Source organism: Lagopus muta, chromosome 6 (genome assembly GCF_023343835.1).
Source record: "Lagopus muta isolate bLagMut1 chromosome 6, bLagMut1 primary, whole genome shotgun sequence".
Classification (NCBI taxonomy): domain Eukaryota; kingdom Metazoa; phylum Chordata; class Aves; order Galliformes; family Phasianidae; genus Lagopus; species Lagopus muta.
Window position 1 is genome coordinate 39,410,976 of NC_064438.1, and position 17,365 is coordinate 39,428,340.

The 17,365-nt window shown below is 42.2% G+C and overlaps 1 protein-coding gene across 15 annotated transcripts in view; it reads left to right on the plus strand.

Annotated features, from left to right (window-relative positions):
- NRXN3 (neurexin 3) overlaps window positions 1–17,365 on the plus strand; it is a 945,174-nt gene that overhangs the window by 42,468 nt on the left and 885,341 nt on the right. For all 15 annotated transcript variants that reach the window (XR_007377978.1, XR_007377979.1, XM_048950079.1 and 12 more), the window contains exon 2: window positions 10,865–12,131. Coding sequence is in view for 13 of the 15 variants with exons in the window: in XM_048950079.1 (XP_048806036.1) it covers window positions 11,423–12,131 (709 nt within the window). In the remaining 2 variants the exon portion in view is untranslated. The remainder of the gene's footprint in view (window positions 1–10,864; window positions 12,132–17,365) is intronic.

The window sequence follows — 17,365 nt, forward strand, 5'->3', positions numbered from 1 at the left end:
TGTCTGTGGCAGGGTGTCTCTCTCAGTGCAAGAGAAACTGCTTTGTGCTTTCATAGCTTGCCATGCCCAGTGGACAATAGAAGAATCATGGTCCCTCCTGGTGAGGGGATTTGTGGTTTTAATTTAGAAACCAGGGCCAATTCCACAGCATTTCCCATTGGCTACCAACTTGTACCAGCCTAGCAAAAGCTTTCAGAGCAGTTTATGTGGAAGGAGAAGATAAAAATCAGTGCCACCACCTCACTGACAACATGGAGAACTTCACAGAGCTTTCCAGCCAGGTGATGAACTTGGAACGGTGGGGAAAATGTGGGTGCTGTTAGCAGGAGCTGGTCAGAGTGTTTTCCTCCAAATAATGGCTCTTCAGGCTGTGAAAACAATGTTAGCAGAAAGGACGTATTATTCAGAATGTGCAGATTTCTAGTTGAAAGGGGAAGAAACACATTTAGAATTGATTTGAAATGAAAAGTTATGCAATTGCTAGGAATTAAGCTATTTATATAGCAGCCTCAGTTTTCACACTTTTCCTGTTCTCCATTCTTAATGGGAAGAGAGCCAATAGTGGCCGGAAGTTACTACAACCAAAGCAGTTACATTAGAATATTTCCTTTTTAAATTAAAAACAGAAAATTAAATTTAAATGCCTTAGCATTATGCATCTTTTTTGTTTTGTTGTTCTTTTCACTATTGGCTTTCATAGTGAACAATTATCCCTTGTCAGTTATATTGCTAAGAATACAGAAATTCATATTTAGTACATCAAAGCACAAAGTATGCCCCATGCATATCCATTACCGGGATGTTCCGTGGCCCACAATCACATGTGTTCTGATAGTCTGTCCTGGGCAGCTGTAGGAATACAAGTCTTCCTCCCTCCCTCCCCCAAGCTCTTTCTTTTTCTTTCCTATTTTTAAAATATGTGAGTTTGGATCCTGACTTGGCCAGGTTGAGCTGGGATTTTGAATTCACAGACCAGTCACTCAGAATGTCAATTGTCTTCTAGGGCACTGCACTGTGAGTCCCAAGGCTGAAAGCTCTTTAAAAGACCATCTGACTTTTAAAGGAACATTTGTAAGAGGATATATATCTTTTAGTTCTTTCTAAATCTACCAAGTGTGATTGATTTATCAATGTTAACAAATAAAGCTTGTTTAAAGCATGCATTTCTCCAGTGGCATTACAACACTTAATCAGAAAAGCTGAAAGAATTTCTAAAAGTGATCATTTTCATAATGCTACTTGTTACTCCCCACGTTGGGGGTATAGATGAAATAAGCTGACTGAGAAAAGTTTGGTTTTCTGGGTCTGTGGCCCAAACACACTGCTGCCTAGTGTGGAATTTTCAGGAACGAGATGCACGATGCAGGCAGAGCACACAGCTGTGCCTCAGCTATTGAAGAGCCAGTTCCTGTTTTACTATTTCCCAGTGGCTTTATCCAGGTTCATTTAAAGAGGTATCAGTCAATGGTGCTCTCTCTGCACCTTTCCGCAGATGTGCCCAGGTGCTTCTGGCAGCCCAGGCTGTGTTTCTAGGCTGCTTGTTTTACCCAATATCTGTCTTTCTGCCGCGCTGTGCACTCAGTGATTCTGCTTATGCTTTGCTCCATGTGTTCTGTTCCTTTCTTTTTGACTATTTACATTCCATTAGCTTTAGGAAATGTCATTTCCTCCTTATTATAGTAGTGAGTATCCCTGTCAGTCATGTGGGAGACCAGGGTCACTGGAATGGGTTTTCCAAACAAGCTGTGGATGCCCCATCCCTAGAGGTGTTCGAGGCCAGGTAGGATGGAGCTCTGAGCAGCCTGATCTGTTGGGTGGCAGCTCTGCTCAAGGCAGTAGGGCTTGAATTGTATGATCTTTAAAGCCCCTTCCAACTCAAGCTATTCTATGATCTAGATGGTTCCACTGAAATAAACAGGTGAATCTTTTATACCTGAATTTTGTAAAAATGGTTTTGCTTTACGCAACTTCACTTCCATTTCTTCATCTTGGCAAGTCTTTGAAGAAAAGAGCTAACTAGAGAGAAAAGTTACGGGGCAAAATAGTGTGAATTACAGAAATACAAGTTGGGAATTTGTACGTGAAATCAGAAAGAATAATAAAACTCATTCAGTGTGTAACTCCTGCTGTTCTCAGGTCTCCTGGGGTCACAGAACTTTTAAGCCTGGCTTTTACACAGTGAAAGTCATCCTCCAGCCTTACAGTCCCAGCTCAGTTGCAGTACTGCTTGGTACCCCCTGGCAGATCACCACATCGTGCTACAGGGGCAGAATTGCCGATTAGTTCAGAAAGTGGTCCCTGTCAAGCAAAGCTATAAGCTAGTTCCTTGATTTGGAAAGCTTTCAATAACCTGAGCATTTCAAAAGATTGGCCTTTTCCAGCCAAGACACTGATGCTTAAAGATTTTCATTAGCAGGCTATCTTGGCAAAGATTTCTGCTTCCTGCCCAGCACACTCGAACTGAGAAACCTCTCTATGCATAACTTCTTGTCATGTTCCTCCAGTACTCCGTAAGTCGAAGCAGGGAGGAGGCTATAGTGGAGTGAATTTTGTATATCAGAAGACAGAAAGAGCAGAGAGCTAGAAGAATGCACAAAGTTCACCCAGCAGAGGATTCCCGGCCAGCTGTTGCGTATATACCCACAAAAGGAAATGTTTGTGGAGCTAGTGGTAAAGGAGGAATGTGATTTGGAAAGCAGACATTTACTCTCACAGAGGCCATTGACTTTTAGTGTATGAGGTTTCTGATAACACTGCTCTGTAAGAGATTCAGTCGTGATATCTGTGTGAATGTGGCTTTCTCACACTCCAATTTGAACATTTATATCAGCACTCTGAAAGTCATTTTCATTTTGGCCTTAAACAGAACATCAGCTATTCGAGGTGCTTAGCAATAGAACAGAACTTCCCTTGTGCTGTGGACAGCTTATCACGCTTGCTAGGTTTGTGTGTTAGGATTTGCTTTGTGGGAAGCTGAGGAGAAAGTTTTATGTGATATTATGAAGTTGCAATAAAATAGTGATATGTTACATAATGAGAGTCTCTGTAAATCTCTATTTTCTTCCCAAGTGAATGCTGCTTATTACTGGCTATGCAATTGACAGGGAGCTCTGGCCAGGTGCAGTGTTCCCTTCTTCAGGATAAAAGAGCAAATCGATTGCATCAATCTCCTCTTTCAGTAATAACCTAGCGTGGTGTTTCAAAACACGCAGACTTCCCTGACTTACTGGAAATCATGCTCAGGAGTGCAAAAGAGTGTTAAACAAAGTGGGAATTCATTGTGATCTGAAGGTGAAGGAAAGAATGAATTTGACCTTTGTTTTTATTCTAGTCTTTTTGGATAGCTCTTCTCTGGTTTTTTCTTTCTGTTTTTTTTTTTTTCTTTTTTTTTTTTTTCCTTAGGAGCTAGTACTGTTCTTATTCATGAGGAACTTAAAAAGCATGTCTAAAGAAGAAGCAGACAAATAGGAAGAAGAAGGTGTTCTTGATTGGTTTGCCAGACCCTGGTGCTATTTTGCTGTTTTTTATTTTCCGTACTTTTTCCTCATGCCAAGAAACTGGTAATGCACTGCAATGGTGACTTCTTTCTTCTTCTTGCCTCAAAGCTGGGAAAGCCCGTGCTCCAGCTTGTTCTCTGGTGAGTGTCTGATGCACATCTATCTCTGTGATATCAAATCTAATGGTGGGGAAAAATACACCCATTGCAGACTGCAGATCTCAGGAAGGTCTTCTTGAGAGTGACCTTTTTTTCAGACATTGATGACACATTCAGAATTCAGTTTTCAGTAATGTGGAGCGCATTTTCAAGAGCTGTTTATTAAAACTGAAATACAATTTGTTGTTGGATGTGGAAACTGAAAGAAGCTTTGCTGTTATCAGTAATGCTAGCACTGGAAGTTCACAGAATCCACTGTTTCCATAAGTGCAGCTCCCTTCTTCACATTTGACATTTTAGGGTCTGGTAGAACAGACAGCGCTGCAGACCACCCAGATTTCCTGGTGGCAGGAGGGAGATTTTGCAGGGCATGGAAGTAGACCAACTGCTGAAGCAGTAAAATACATGATAACAATTCAGAGCTGTGCAATTGTTGAATTTGAAAGTCTTTAGAAAAACTGGCACTCTTAGTTGTGTTTTAAAGATGGTGGAATTGAAGGAAGGCCAACGTTCCTAGCGCAGCTGCCTTGGGAATTACAATAAGAGCTGTGGTGTTTTGCAGAAATTGCTCGCCTGGTTAGTACCAGCTTGGGGTGGGGGAGTCTGGCTTCTCGTGCGTGGCGGTACGGAGACAGTAACTGCTCTGCTGCTGCCAATGCTTCCTTTTAGCTAGTCCTTGTTAGTGGAAAGTTTGTGGTAATGGGAGTAATTAACGCACTGGGGGTCATTTCTGTGTCCTGGAAGGGAACAGAAAGCCATCAGAGCAGCCCCAGACATGATTGCTCTGCAGGGTTATTTTCTCTCTCTCTTTCTTTCTTTTCCATTGTGCTTGGGTTTTGATTTTTCTTCTTTGTGTTAAGAAAGCTGGAGAGCTGAAATGGTCTGTAAATTGCATTCCTGCTGAGCTTGGGCTAGGTAGGCTAGTTAAAGGTCACTCTCATGGACTACATGGACTCCTTGTGGGGTGGGGAGAGTGTTTAAGAAGGGAATCACATTGTCCCTTGAGTCTTCTTTTAACCCTTCTTCCTCTAGCGCAGCTCTAAAGAGCTCCAGATATGAGCTGAGTATAGTAAGTACAGGAGGTTAGACTTTTAAAAGGCATTTATTATTCAATACTAACTCTTTAAGCAGCTGGATTGCTCTGAAATGTGAGGTTGTGCTGTCACGTTCCCATGTTTTTTCGAAAACTGAGCACTTCACTAGCTTGCTTATAGCTCTTCTGAGATCACTGAGAGCGTTCCAGCTGTTCCTCTTGCATGAGGGAAATGCACATGAGTTCATCTCCCCCAGGTGTGGGTACACAGTTTGGGTATTAGACATGCCCACATAAACAACAGTGTTTCTGGAGGTGAGCTCCAAGAGGGGATTTGCAGTGGACAGTCACTCTTGCCCTCTCTGGGTGGGAACTAAAGATAGGGAGGAACAATCCAGTTGGCTTGACCTGCTTGATTGCAAACCAGGTGCCCAGGCATCAGGAGACAAAGAACCACTCACTATTTGACCACTGACATAACTGACAGTTTATGCATGTGGGGGTGGTGTGTCTTAGCTGTAGGGGAGCAGAAACAAAAAGATTCTTCTAGCTTTTTCATCTAGGTGTCTGTTTTTTTCCCTTTTTTTTTCTTTTCTTTTAAAAGGACACCCTTGGATTGCAAGTGTAGACTTCCTAAATGGTAGCATCTCCTGTTCTTACTTTTTGCTTTGATATGTTGTTCTGTTGTATTTGGCTTTTACTAGTATCTCCTAAGGATCTCAGTTCTGAATTTAGGTAAGGAAGGAGGATTGAGCAAATCCATATCCACTTTACATAACAGAAAAGCTAAGCCCGCACATTATAGCAGCAGAGGAAAAACCAACAAGCATAAGAGAATATTTCCTCCCCTTGGACTTGTGGTGGGGCAAAGGCATGTACTGTTTGCTATGTCTGAGAATGGCATGAGTAGTAATATCCCTGGAAAAAAAAAAATCCAGAAGAGGCTAACAGGTGCTCAGTATCATCTCTAATCCCAAGTTGGAAAATGTTGGTCCTCATCCTCTTGTCTCTACATACAAAATAAGGGCCTAAAGCTCCCTCCTTTCCTCTTCTGCTTCTCTCTAGCAGTGTCATGTAAGATGCTGCCTCAAGTGAAGTTCTGACAACTTCAACAAGGAGCTGGGTGTGTTCAGCTCCTTACCAGACAAAATTTTCCCTATTTTCCACTGCACTTGCAGTCACTTGATTAAGGAAGGCCCATCCTGTTTTATCCCTGACTCCTGTTAGCATCCTATTGGCTCCCGTGGGTGAAGCAGTCCACGTCTATCTTCAGTGCAGTTCTTCTACATCACTCTGGAGTCATCTCCAGCACAGCAAGGGGGTGATGCCAAAGGCCAGATTTAATAGCTGGGATGCAAATGCTGCTAGAGGAAATAAAAACTAAATTAATCTTTGTGGTTTTCTCTAGTCTCTTAAATTTCAAAGCCTCTCTGGCCCCTCTCAGTTCTCTGTAAACATTTCGCTGTGTGTACCTGCTGAGGAAGCTGTGAGATGGGGTGGATTTTTGTGTTCCTTTCTTTTTCCCAGCAATGGTAGCAACTCACAGTTTTCCCATCTGTATTTTTCATCTGAAGTTTTTTGTTGTTGTTTTTTTTTTTTCTCTCATTTTTTTTAGCCATAATTCACCTGGGGATGGATCAGGCAGAAAGATTTCTTCTTATGAGAGAGTGGTGTCCGTGGAGACCCACACAAGCCATGAGCCAAAAGGAGCCCGTTCTTTACTAGAGAACAGGATGAGTGAAGACGGGCTGAATAAATACTATTAATTCTCCATTTTTCTGCCGCTGGCAAGCCCGACTTTTAATATCAATTATTGATTGTGATTTTCACTGGAACATTTCAAGCGGCATATGTCACTGAGCTGTAATTATCTGATTGCTGTGCCTTGAGCTGTGGGAATGCATATGGAAGCAGAGCCAAATTAGGGCCCTTCTTCAAACTCCTCTGCTTCAATATAGGCCCCAAAAAAGAGTAAACCATTCAATTTTCTTTCCCAGTGAATGCAATGGCAGGGGTGAATTTATGATGGGTAAAAATATGTGGAATTAAGGACACTAATGTGTTTTTTTAACTCCACACAAAGTATGGCATAATGGACAATTTTGATTGTGGAATGAGTGACAGACTAGGGGGACAGTAACCTCTCCAATCAGTGTGTAAGTGGGATTTTGTCTAGTGACCTTAACTGGAATGACAGGACCTATGCCTGTTTGCAGTGGTAGGGCTTTGTGGGGGAAGCCAGATTATCCAGGCTTCAGCCAATGCCATTATTCTTTCTGCACTAGGAATTGCTGAAAATACCAAAATATTCATCCCCAAGCAATTAGTAACCAGGGAGGGAGACAGTGAAGGAGGGAGGGCTGAGCAGCAGAGTGCCTGGCTTCTCACTCCATTTCCTAAGCAGGTGCGTTGTGGGACATTTGCAGAGATATTAACCCTGCATACAGAGTGTGCCTGTCAGTAATTATGGAAATTAGTTGGCAATTAGATAATGTCATTCACTCTCCGCATACAGCTGATAAGCAGCTGAGAGCCACTCCAGCATGTGGCCCAGGCTCTCTTTGTGGGCTGCAGAATGGATAGCTGTGACCTCAGCTGAATGGTGGTGGGTAGGCTTCCCTGCAGCAGGGCTGCCTCCCGTCCTCTGCTTGGGAAGCTGTGCAGTCTGTCAGCCCCATGAGTGGGAAGTTGGAGTAGTGTAAGTGGAGTGCTTCTTCCTGTAGGCCCTCTGTATGTGGGCTGCTGAGCTGCCTGGGCAGCATGCAGGCTCCTCACTGTTTCCACTCTCGAGAGGGCTGGGGAGGTGTGCGGGCTGCCAGGGTGCTGCACGCAGAGGCAACCTCACTCCTTCAGAGTAACATGTGTTCAAAGTGCTGTCTCACATGCTGGTTTACTGAAGGGCTGAGAGCATCCAGACTCGCTGTCTTGCTTTGTGCTGCTAACTCACATTAAGCCTAAAATGTACTATGGTTGTGTTACTTTCCTATGTGAGCAATAGCTGGGGTTGGAACAGGGATGTTGCTGCTTTGTGCTCTGAAAAGGCGGTGACCATCATGAGAACTTTTTCTGTTAGATGTGTTCATTCTGTGGCAAAATTTGAGATCTCCAAAGATGATATATATAAGAAAATACTATGAGATTCTATAGTTATTGTCCCAAACTGTAATGCATTGCTATGGTAGCAGTGTGCTGCATGAGGCTGCTAAGGTAGTATTTATGCTAAAAATAAAATAGAGCAGAAATGTGTTTGTTCTCAGTGTGCTTAAGAGGATCACTGTGGGAAATGAGGAAGGCACGGGTATGTTTTGTCAGAATTTGCTCTCTCAAGATTCAGATCAAATCCTGGCCAGTGGTAAAAAGGACCCTGGCTCTTCTCTGCATGTATTACTGCTGTGTGGTGGAGTTTACTGTCACAGGCTGAGCTGTGTAAGACACGAAGCTCAGGTAGCAGAGAGTGCTGTGGGTTGGGCTGGAGGGTTCTGGCAGAGCTCTGGAGGAGTCCTGGCCTTTTTAGTGTCAGCAGTGTTCCCAAAAGCTGCTCTGGAATGTCCAAGAGGCGATGAAGTACCCAAAATTACACTTGCATTTCACTATTTTTCATACCATCTCCCTCTACTGAAACAGGCCTGGGTCCTGTCTTCTTAAGAATAGATAGAGAAGCTTCACTCAGCCGACAGTGCAGTCTCTGTTTAACTGTTTCTTCCTGGTGTAAGTTTCCTTCATTAGCCTTTGTCATCAGCACATGAGCATGTATCCATGTTACAGAAATCTATACAAGGCAGCACTGCTCCCTTTATTGCTCCCTTGAAGTATCCCAAGGACTGAAGCATTGCATGGGGACCTAGACTTGTTTGCATCTGTAAACTGGGATTTTAGCAACATGGAGTTTGAAAAGATAGGCAGGTTTTTTGGTACAGCTGTATTGTGGCCATATAGATTTCTTTTGTGATCATCTCTAGATTACTCACACCTGATGCTGTGATGTACACTGCGTTCCACTGCTTCTCAAAGGGTCAGTCTTTTAAAACAGGGAGAGCAGAGTAGGAAGGCTGAGGGCTGCTTCTGGCGCAGGTGCTGACACCTGTCTGACCAGGAGGACTGAAGCTGCTGTGTGAGATCCCCTGTACAGGGCCCCCGTGGGTGATTGGGGCTGTGCTGGACTTGCCACCTCCTGAGCACAAGCTGAGCACAGAGCTGCCTCATGGAGCAGGGAGTTCCGCTACAGTAAATGTGAGGTAAAGGGAACTGTGAGCTGCTGGGAGCACATCGCTGGCTAATTTACACACATTATTATATTCCTATTCCCATCTCATCAATAATTCCAACTTGGGTTCATCACTTTTTCTCATTCCTCCTGCTTACTCTATTCTCCTTCTCCATAAATCATGGGCTATTTTAGTGGAGCCACTAGGGATCACAGAGGAGAAAGGTAAATGGACAAGAGCCACATACTTTTTCCTCTATTTGATTTTCAAAGCACCCCTAAACCCTCATGAATTGAATCAACATTGCGATTTTTGGGAGAACAGATGATTTGAGCATTTGGATCTGTTTTTTTTTTTCTTTCTTCTTTTTTTCCTTTTCTTTTTACACATCTCCTAACACCTCCTTTTTCTTCCTTCCATTCTCCCAAGACAAGCTGTTAACAATTAAAAGGAATTATCTTCCCTCTGGTTTTGACTTGATTTTATTTGTGTTTATAGCAGTTTAGCTAACAAGCTCCACTCAGGCAGCTGCAGGGAGCAGGCCTGCTTTCCACTGGGCACCAAAAGCTCACGTTTCTTTCTAGCTTGAGGGTTTTCTTTTAATTGATCAATTTTCTTTTCTAAGTGACTTGTTTTTCTGTGCTGGCTAAATTTGCCAGATTGACAGCCCTGGAGACTTAAAGCTCCTGCAGGTCCTTAGGGCAGGTAAGGCAGAGGCTGTGACTGCATGACCTATCCCTTCCTTTACCTGCTGATTCTCCTCCAGCTCAACCACTGTACTTACTAGACATTGCTTTTCTGCACTGCCTATTTCTACAGCATCTGTGCGCCACAGCACCTCTGGACCAAGTTGAGTGTCAGGCTTGGGAGGCATCTTCCAGGAGCAAGGTCTCCAGCAATTCACATCATTCATATCACTAAACACCTGTCCCAGGCAATTGCTGCCTCACAATACTTTTGACCCAGTTTGTGAAATCTGTGTTCATGCTGTTTTCTGGGAGGTTGAAGGCCTTGATTCACATCACCTTCTTTCCTGCTTTGTATCTTTGCTAGTGTTAGCTGTTCCCTGAGCTCTTCTTATGCTTGGCCCATCTTTGAGAACAAGTCCCTATGTTAATATATCCTAGCTTTGTGCTATCATTATTGTAATCTTAAAACATTCTTCTAACCTAGGCATACAGTCACCCACATGTGAATAGACAGAAGTGAATTAAATCCCAGTGCTAACAGGTCTAACTCCTTTTTACTAAAGACAGAAGCTTGCTCTTATCTAGGGGCGAACTTGGCCTTTTTCCAAACAATTAGACCAGGGTAATTGTTTAAGTGCTTAGACAGTTTTTATCATCTAATCTACAAGTTTCCTATCCTCTCAGCTGCAGGTTGCCATATATACTTTGGATAGCACATGTTTCCAGGTTACAAAGGTCCTTGTTAAAGTCCCTGAAGTGTGCAAGACATGTAAAGTAAAAGCAGCTACTGCATAACAGGCTGACAGTGGAATTGTCTTCTCTAATGTTTTCTTGGTGTGCTCGGTAGCCTAACAAAAGGAGCAGAAGTTTGGGAAGTTTGGATAATATTCTTTCTTCATCGGTTCTTATATTCTAAAGCATGCTGGTCTTTGCACTTTTCTACAGAGAGGCAATTTTTAGTGGGGAAGCTTCTGTGCCATCTCTCTCATTAGTCACTGACATTACCTTCATCAAAGGGGTAAAATAATTTGTTGTATTTTTTTTTTCTTGCACAGAGCAGGGGTGTGTGTAGACCTCTTGGTGTGTTCTCTATCTGATCCTTTTAGTTTTGATGACATAGATGTTCCTAATGCTTTGAAGGACTGTACAGCTATCTGTAGGCATGAAGAAGAGGTCAGAATATCAAGAAATGTAAAGAAGATACTGGGCTTAATAAGCTTTGTGGTAAAGATATGGTTAGTAGTAGGACCAACCTTTTCTTTTTCTTCTCTTGACTCTGCAGGTCCTGCAAGTTCTCTGAGTGCCAAGTGTTGAATGATGAACTGGAGTGTCACCAGTGCACCATGAAGATTGACTTCACTTTTGCCCTCCCAAGGATCACATACTTTATGAATTCACTTTCTCTTCCATCTTACTGCCACCTCCTTCAGTACTGTCATCACTTCTAGGAAACCAGAATCTGAGGCTTTGGCTTCATCTCTGCCTTTCCTCCCTCCCAGGAACAACCAGTGTCACCTTTGTGTTCTGCTAAAACAAACCTCTGTGGGTTATTTTGCCCTTCACAAAAGTGCACCAGCTGGAGAAGTCACTTCGTATACCCTGTACATCTGATATCCAGAGATAAAGGCCTCTGGATAATTGAGATCTTTGCTTGGAGAGGACGCATTTCTTCTTGGTCACGTGCCCTTGCTATTTCCCTTTCCAACTGCTCTCCCTCACTCTGTCAGTCTGTGCTCTCCTCTTCCTGCTGGATTTAACAGATTCAGTGTTGACTGCTGGAGTTGTCCTCCCAGTAGTGTGGCTTTTGTTTTTCTCCTGGTGAAAGCAGATTCTTGAAACAATGGGCTTCACTCTCCACTCTGTCTACTTCACTTTGAAGGTGAGTTTGCTGCTTGGCTCCTTGCTGGGTCTCTCTTTGGGTCTGGAGTTCATGGGCATCCCCAACCAGTGGGCCCGCTTCCTCCGCTGGGATGCCAGCACTAGGAGTGAACTCAGCTTCCAGTTCAAGACCAATGTTTCTGCTGGGCTGCTTCTCTACTTTGATGATGGTGGTGTCTGTGACTTCCTCTGTCTGTCTCTTGTTGATGGGCGCATCCAGCTCCAGTTCAGTGTGGACTGTGCAGAGACTACAGTTATCACAGATAAGCAGGTCAACGACAGCAACTGGCACTTCCTGATGGTCAGCCGCAATCACCTTCGGACAGTGCTAGTGCTGGATGGTGAAGCCAAACCAGGTGAGGTGCGTCCACAGCGTCAATATATGAATATTGTCAGTGACCTTTTTGTGGGTGGAGTCCCTTTGGACATCCGTCCTGCCACCTTGACCCTTGATGGTGTTCTGAGTGAGCCTCCGTTTCAAGGATTTATTCTGGATCTGAAATACGGCAACTCTGAGCCGCATCTTCTGGACAGTCAAGGAGTCCGACTGGAAATGGAAGGGCTTTGCGCAGAAAACCCTTGTGAAAATGGTGGCACTTGCTTTCTTCTAGATGGTGAGCCACACTGTGACTGCTCAGCTACTGGGTACGTTGGCAAGCTGTGTTCTGAAGGTAAGAAAATACTTCTATACTTCCCATTGATCTTTATAAAATTCAAAGAGTTTATTTGTCACTCAGCAAGGCTATGACCGAGCTCTTATCCCTGCTGGTGGCTGTCAGAGGAATTAAGGTTCCACTGTTCTTTTTCCAGCTGGGAATAATGAAGTGAGAGTAGATGGAGAGCATGAACAATTGCAAAAGGTGCCTTTTTGAAAAGATGCTATGTTTGTAGCATGGGCTGATTTTCTTCAGCAGCTTATTGATGAGGGTGGACAACATGAATTGATATATACAGAAATACTCAGTATTGATGTTGATAAAAGCATTGGTAAGAAATTATCTCAACTATCTGGGTGAATTCAACAACATTTTACCAATGCTGAGTGAATTGTTGGTAAAAATGAGCAATGTGCATATGGCTAACATGATTGATTGACAGGACATTCAAAGGTTAAGCCACCAAAGTTGGTGCAAACTGTTGCTCTCTGTGGAAGCCCTGTACTTCTCTTCAATTTCTTGCATACTAGTTGCTGAATGGCATCTTGATTGTTTTAGCACCCTTGATTAAATTGCTTTGGGAAATGCTGAATTATCTTTTTTAGTATTGCAAAAGGAACAGGGATTTGAGTGTTTCTACACTGTTTCTTGCTATGTTTGAAAATTTCAGTCCTGAAGTCTTAAGCAAACTGCATAATGAAGAATATTTCAGGGATCTTTCCTTGATCTTTAGCAGTGTCATGGTAATTAACTCTCTATGTGCAAAAGAGTTAAGTAAATTGACTGGAAATCAGTGTGAATTTGAGAATCTCATCTCAGCATTATTTTGTGACATTTGGGTTTAAGCACAACAATTTGAGCTTATGCTGAAGATGAAACTGGGCAAGAAGCATTCAGTCTGAAGAAGAAATAAAACCACTTCAAAATTATCTTGCTTATCCATTGCTTGACCATTGCTTGACTTCTTTTTGGAATGCAAGTAGATTAACTGGAATTTAGTATGTGGAATTTGAGAAGTGTTGAAAGTAACATCTGTATATTGTTGATATGTAAGCAAAAAGGAAGTCAGTACTCTTACCAAAATACTGTGTAAATACGGCTCTTCTTTTACAGCATAAATAAGGAGGAGCAAGCATGTTTTTACAGGAAGGGAAGGTTTGGAAAACAAACATGACATCTATATATGTGTTAATTTTAAGTGCTATTAATAAGAAAAAAAATTATATCCAAATGAAAGAATAATATACATTACCATTTTATATAGCTCATAATTCTTGACTGAAACAGCCATCTTAGAGACAAAACTTATAGGATTTCTGGGATAATATTAGCTGTATGTGCTATGGAGATCTATAGTGTACTGAAGAAATACCTCCTTCATGCAGCAAATTTTCAAGTACAGTAATAAAATTTGAAGTATTTATTAATAATAAATAATTTTCAGAATGGCTGGTAAGGAACTGTGTACATTGATTTTTTTTTTCCTCCCCATTTTTGTCCAAGTTTCCAAGTCTTCCAAACTAGACTTGAATTTTTACATTCCACATTTTTTTCCTGTCTTTTTGTTCAGCATTAATCTGGTCCAAACCTGTAGTGAGCCAGAACGGTTTCCTTTGCTTGAACCATGAAGTATGTGGGGCAGGTGAGACTTCTGGTTGTGACTGAGTACTTGAATAGCTGGGGCCCTGATGCCCAAGTGCAAATTTTGAGTGATGGAAGATCACGAGAGTTGCAGAGGCATGCAGAGCCTGAGTTATACAGATACAAGCCTTTTTCTGCTGCTGAGCTAATGAATCAAGACTTCACAGGTCAAAACATCAACAGAATATGGTTTTCATTGAATGTCTAGAGAAAATACTGTGACTGAGGCTTCCATTTACACCTGTGGGGCAGGTTTGAGCTCCATCCAAGGCTCAGCTGTGGAACTTCTGTATTTCCTGGGAGGGTGGAGCAAGATGAAATCCATCTTCTGTTGAAACCAGGGATATTTCTGTTGTAGGCATCGCAGATCAAGCAGCGCTATTGTTACCTTTTGAAGCCATGCGTCACATTGCTGTTTGTTTCCTGTAATGATTCATCAGTTTTCACCCCAACCTTCTATTAAGGCAGAGCAAAGAAGTTTGTCACGGTGTACCTTTTTTAATAAACACTTTTAACTTGTTCTTAACTGTGGTCTGTTCACATGTAAGATGCTGTGCAGAGAATTTTTTCCAGTGGAAGAAATACCAAGAATTTCCACAAACAATTCCCACCTTGTCCAGTCCTTATTATTATTATTTTTTTTAATTATATTACTTCATGTATATTTGGTTTATGTTAGAATTTTATAATTAACCTTGTTTTCTGTCTCCTTTGTTCTGCAACACTGGTTATTTATGTGTGTTTAAATGCTGTCACCCTGAAATGTTACAGTGTCTGTGTAAACTGTGAGAAAGGGAAAAACAAAAGTTCAGTGGAAACAAGCAGACAAAGAAAATTGTCGAGAAAACAAAAAATGAACCATGTGAAGTCAAGTTACCTTTTTATCTGACTTTGAAAAACTTCAGAAACTTCAAAGGTGTTGGATTTCCACTGTCCAACTATGGCAGGACTTCCACTGATGAACAGCAGAACACTGTAGGAACGGCAGGACACGCTCTTCCTACCTGTAGCATGATTGGCCATTAAGCATCTTGCAAATTCTGTGTTTGCTTTGTTCCAAGAGATTGAAGTGTTTGTCACTAAAACTGTTCCCCCCTTTTTGTTTTTTTTTTAACTTCTTTATTCTGCCTCTGGATATTTGCAGGAATTATTTTCAACATGGCTATTTTTTCTCGATCTTATTTTTGAAAGAGACGTGCCCTTTTAACTGGATATCAACAACTCCCTTTTTGGAGAGGATCCTTAATTCCATTATAGCATTTACTAGTCTGTAGTCTGTGTGTGTATTTTCATTTGGTCACGGGAGTTGGCTCTTTTAGTGGGAACTGATGGGATTCAATCAATAACAACTTCTGTTTGAACAGCTAAATGCAATGTACCTTTTCAATAATGACTTCTCTTGACAGGGTCTAGGCCATTACTTGGCTATCGACTAATACGTATGTTTGCAGATGGTAAAACCACAGCACTCTCATTTATTCTATAGCCAGAAAAATAAAAAATAAAGATTGGAACCTGCTGATCACATACCTTGATAGAATGAATCTCCATTTACAGTATTAGAGGCTACTGTAATGCAAAGTATAGTTACAGTGTACCTCTGTACACTGTAGAGAACAAAATTTTTTCATCATTCCATAATGAGACAAAACATTCTGACCAGAACGTGCCCCAGTGTGCAGAAAGCTTTTTAGCACTTACTGTGCATACAGAGTTGCCAGCATTTTCTGTGTCATGATAGCTCAGGCCCAGATGGGTATCTGTGCTGGTCATTGCTGGTCAATGAGAAGTACAATTTGTGTATTTGAGTGCATGTGCAAATGTGTGCACACTTCAGAAGACCTATCTGTTTTGAATAAAATGTGATACTATTTTTATTGCAGTTGGAGTAAACAGGTTCATTGAATCTGACAGCTCTGTAGGGTACGAAGGATGGCTGATTTGAGTAGCAATTAATTTGTATGTTTCCGGGCAGTGGTGCCATTAAACATGAAAGTTGAAGTCAGAGACACCTTCCCCTCTAATGAACCTCATCAGTCTCTGTGGGATCAGGCTCCTGCCAAGAGAATGAAGCTCCAGTAGAATGTGAGCAGCACAAATAAATATGTTCATGTCAGTAAAAAAAAACAAAAACAAAACCAAAAAACCCAACAAAACAAACAAGCCAAAACCAACCAACCAAAAAACAAATCGGGACATTTCCTACACAAATTTTGCAAACAGTGCTGCTAACAGCTCGTTGTGCATGCTCCTAATGCTCCTATCTCTCACATCTGCCCGCTCTGGACCACACTGTCATGCTTAGTCTGCTTGAAATTCCTTCCTATGTGGGAGGATTTGAAAGATGAGCTCATTGTAGTAGCATCGGAGGTACAGTTCTTTTGGTCCACGACCTCACCCCTCTTCCTAGCCCCTTCTGGACTTGGAGGGTGAAGGTGAGCAGTAGATGTGCTCAGAAATGGCATTAACTCTGCTTGTAGTTGCAGAACCAAGGCGCGGTGTGATCACTAGCTTCACAAAGCACCACGCTGAAGCCTTTGTGTTGCCTGCAGGGGCTGTTTCTAAACGAAGCCTGAATAGGGTCCTGATTGCACCTCTTCCCTTGATTACAGAGCAAGATTTCCTGGGGATGCTGCCTGCTGAATGACAGAGGAGCCCGTTGCTCTGTAATTATCAGTCTTTTAACTGCAGCGGGAACAGATTTTTCAATAGCCCCTCAGCTTCGTTTAAAGAGACAAGTTACTGCAGAATTTATCCTCCACCTGCTCTTCGGAGCAGCCCAGTTTTTGGCTGCATCTAAAGAGACTGCCTTAGCCTTTCTTGTAGTCAGCACACCTCCCTGCCAGCCACTCCGAACTTTGTAACGCTAAGGGCTAATTTGGCACTTTGCCATCAACCTGATGGGTGCACTTAATTTGCATGTGCATTACATATATCATGTAAATCATACATTTTGTAATCAGAAACAAATGGACACGACCATAATATTTGCTTCCACTTGCATATTCTTTGATGGATGAATGTAAATTTGTTGTTGAATTCACCAGCAATAAACAGCTGCAGACCCTTCATTTGGTCTTGTGCTCTGCACTTGAGGACAGCAGGCAGCTCTAGGGCACACTGTGGGGGCCCAGATTTTCAGTGTAAAAGTCTGGAATTGATGGTCTCAGAGGGCTGTGGAGTAAATGGTGCAAGAGGCAAATCTGCTTGTGCTCCAGCTTGGGTTATTGGGCAGAAAGCTGGTAAAAATTCTGCTCCTGACGTAGTTTTGTAATAGTTTTGTTTTTTCCCCCATCTCTTTCTCTTGCTCACTATTATTAGGTTATGTTCATTTGGTTCTATTTAAAATAATGATTCTTTTTCCAGTCTGGTTGTAGTTTTTTGATACACTGCCAGATGGCCACCAAAGAAAGATGATGTATTAAGATATTAATTAATGTTTCTAAGGTGCTTTGAAACTCCAAAGTGCAGTTTAAGCATTACTGGTTACTTAGTAATACCACAACTGAGCAGGAGCCACAGAATTTTGGCTTAGACCCAACATACTCCTTCACAAAAATGGCCAGTGACCCATCTCCCATCCTTGCTCAGCGGGGTCTGCCTGCAGC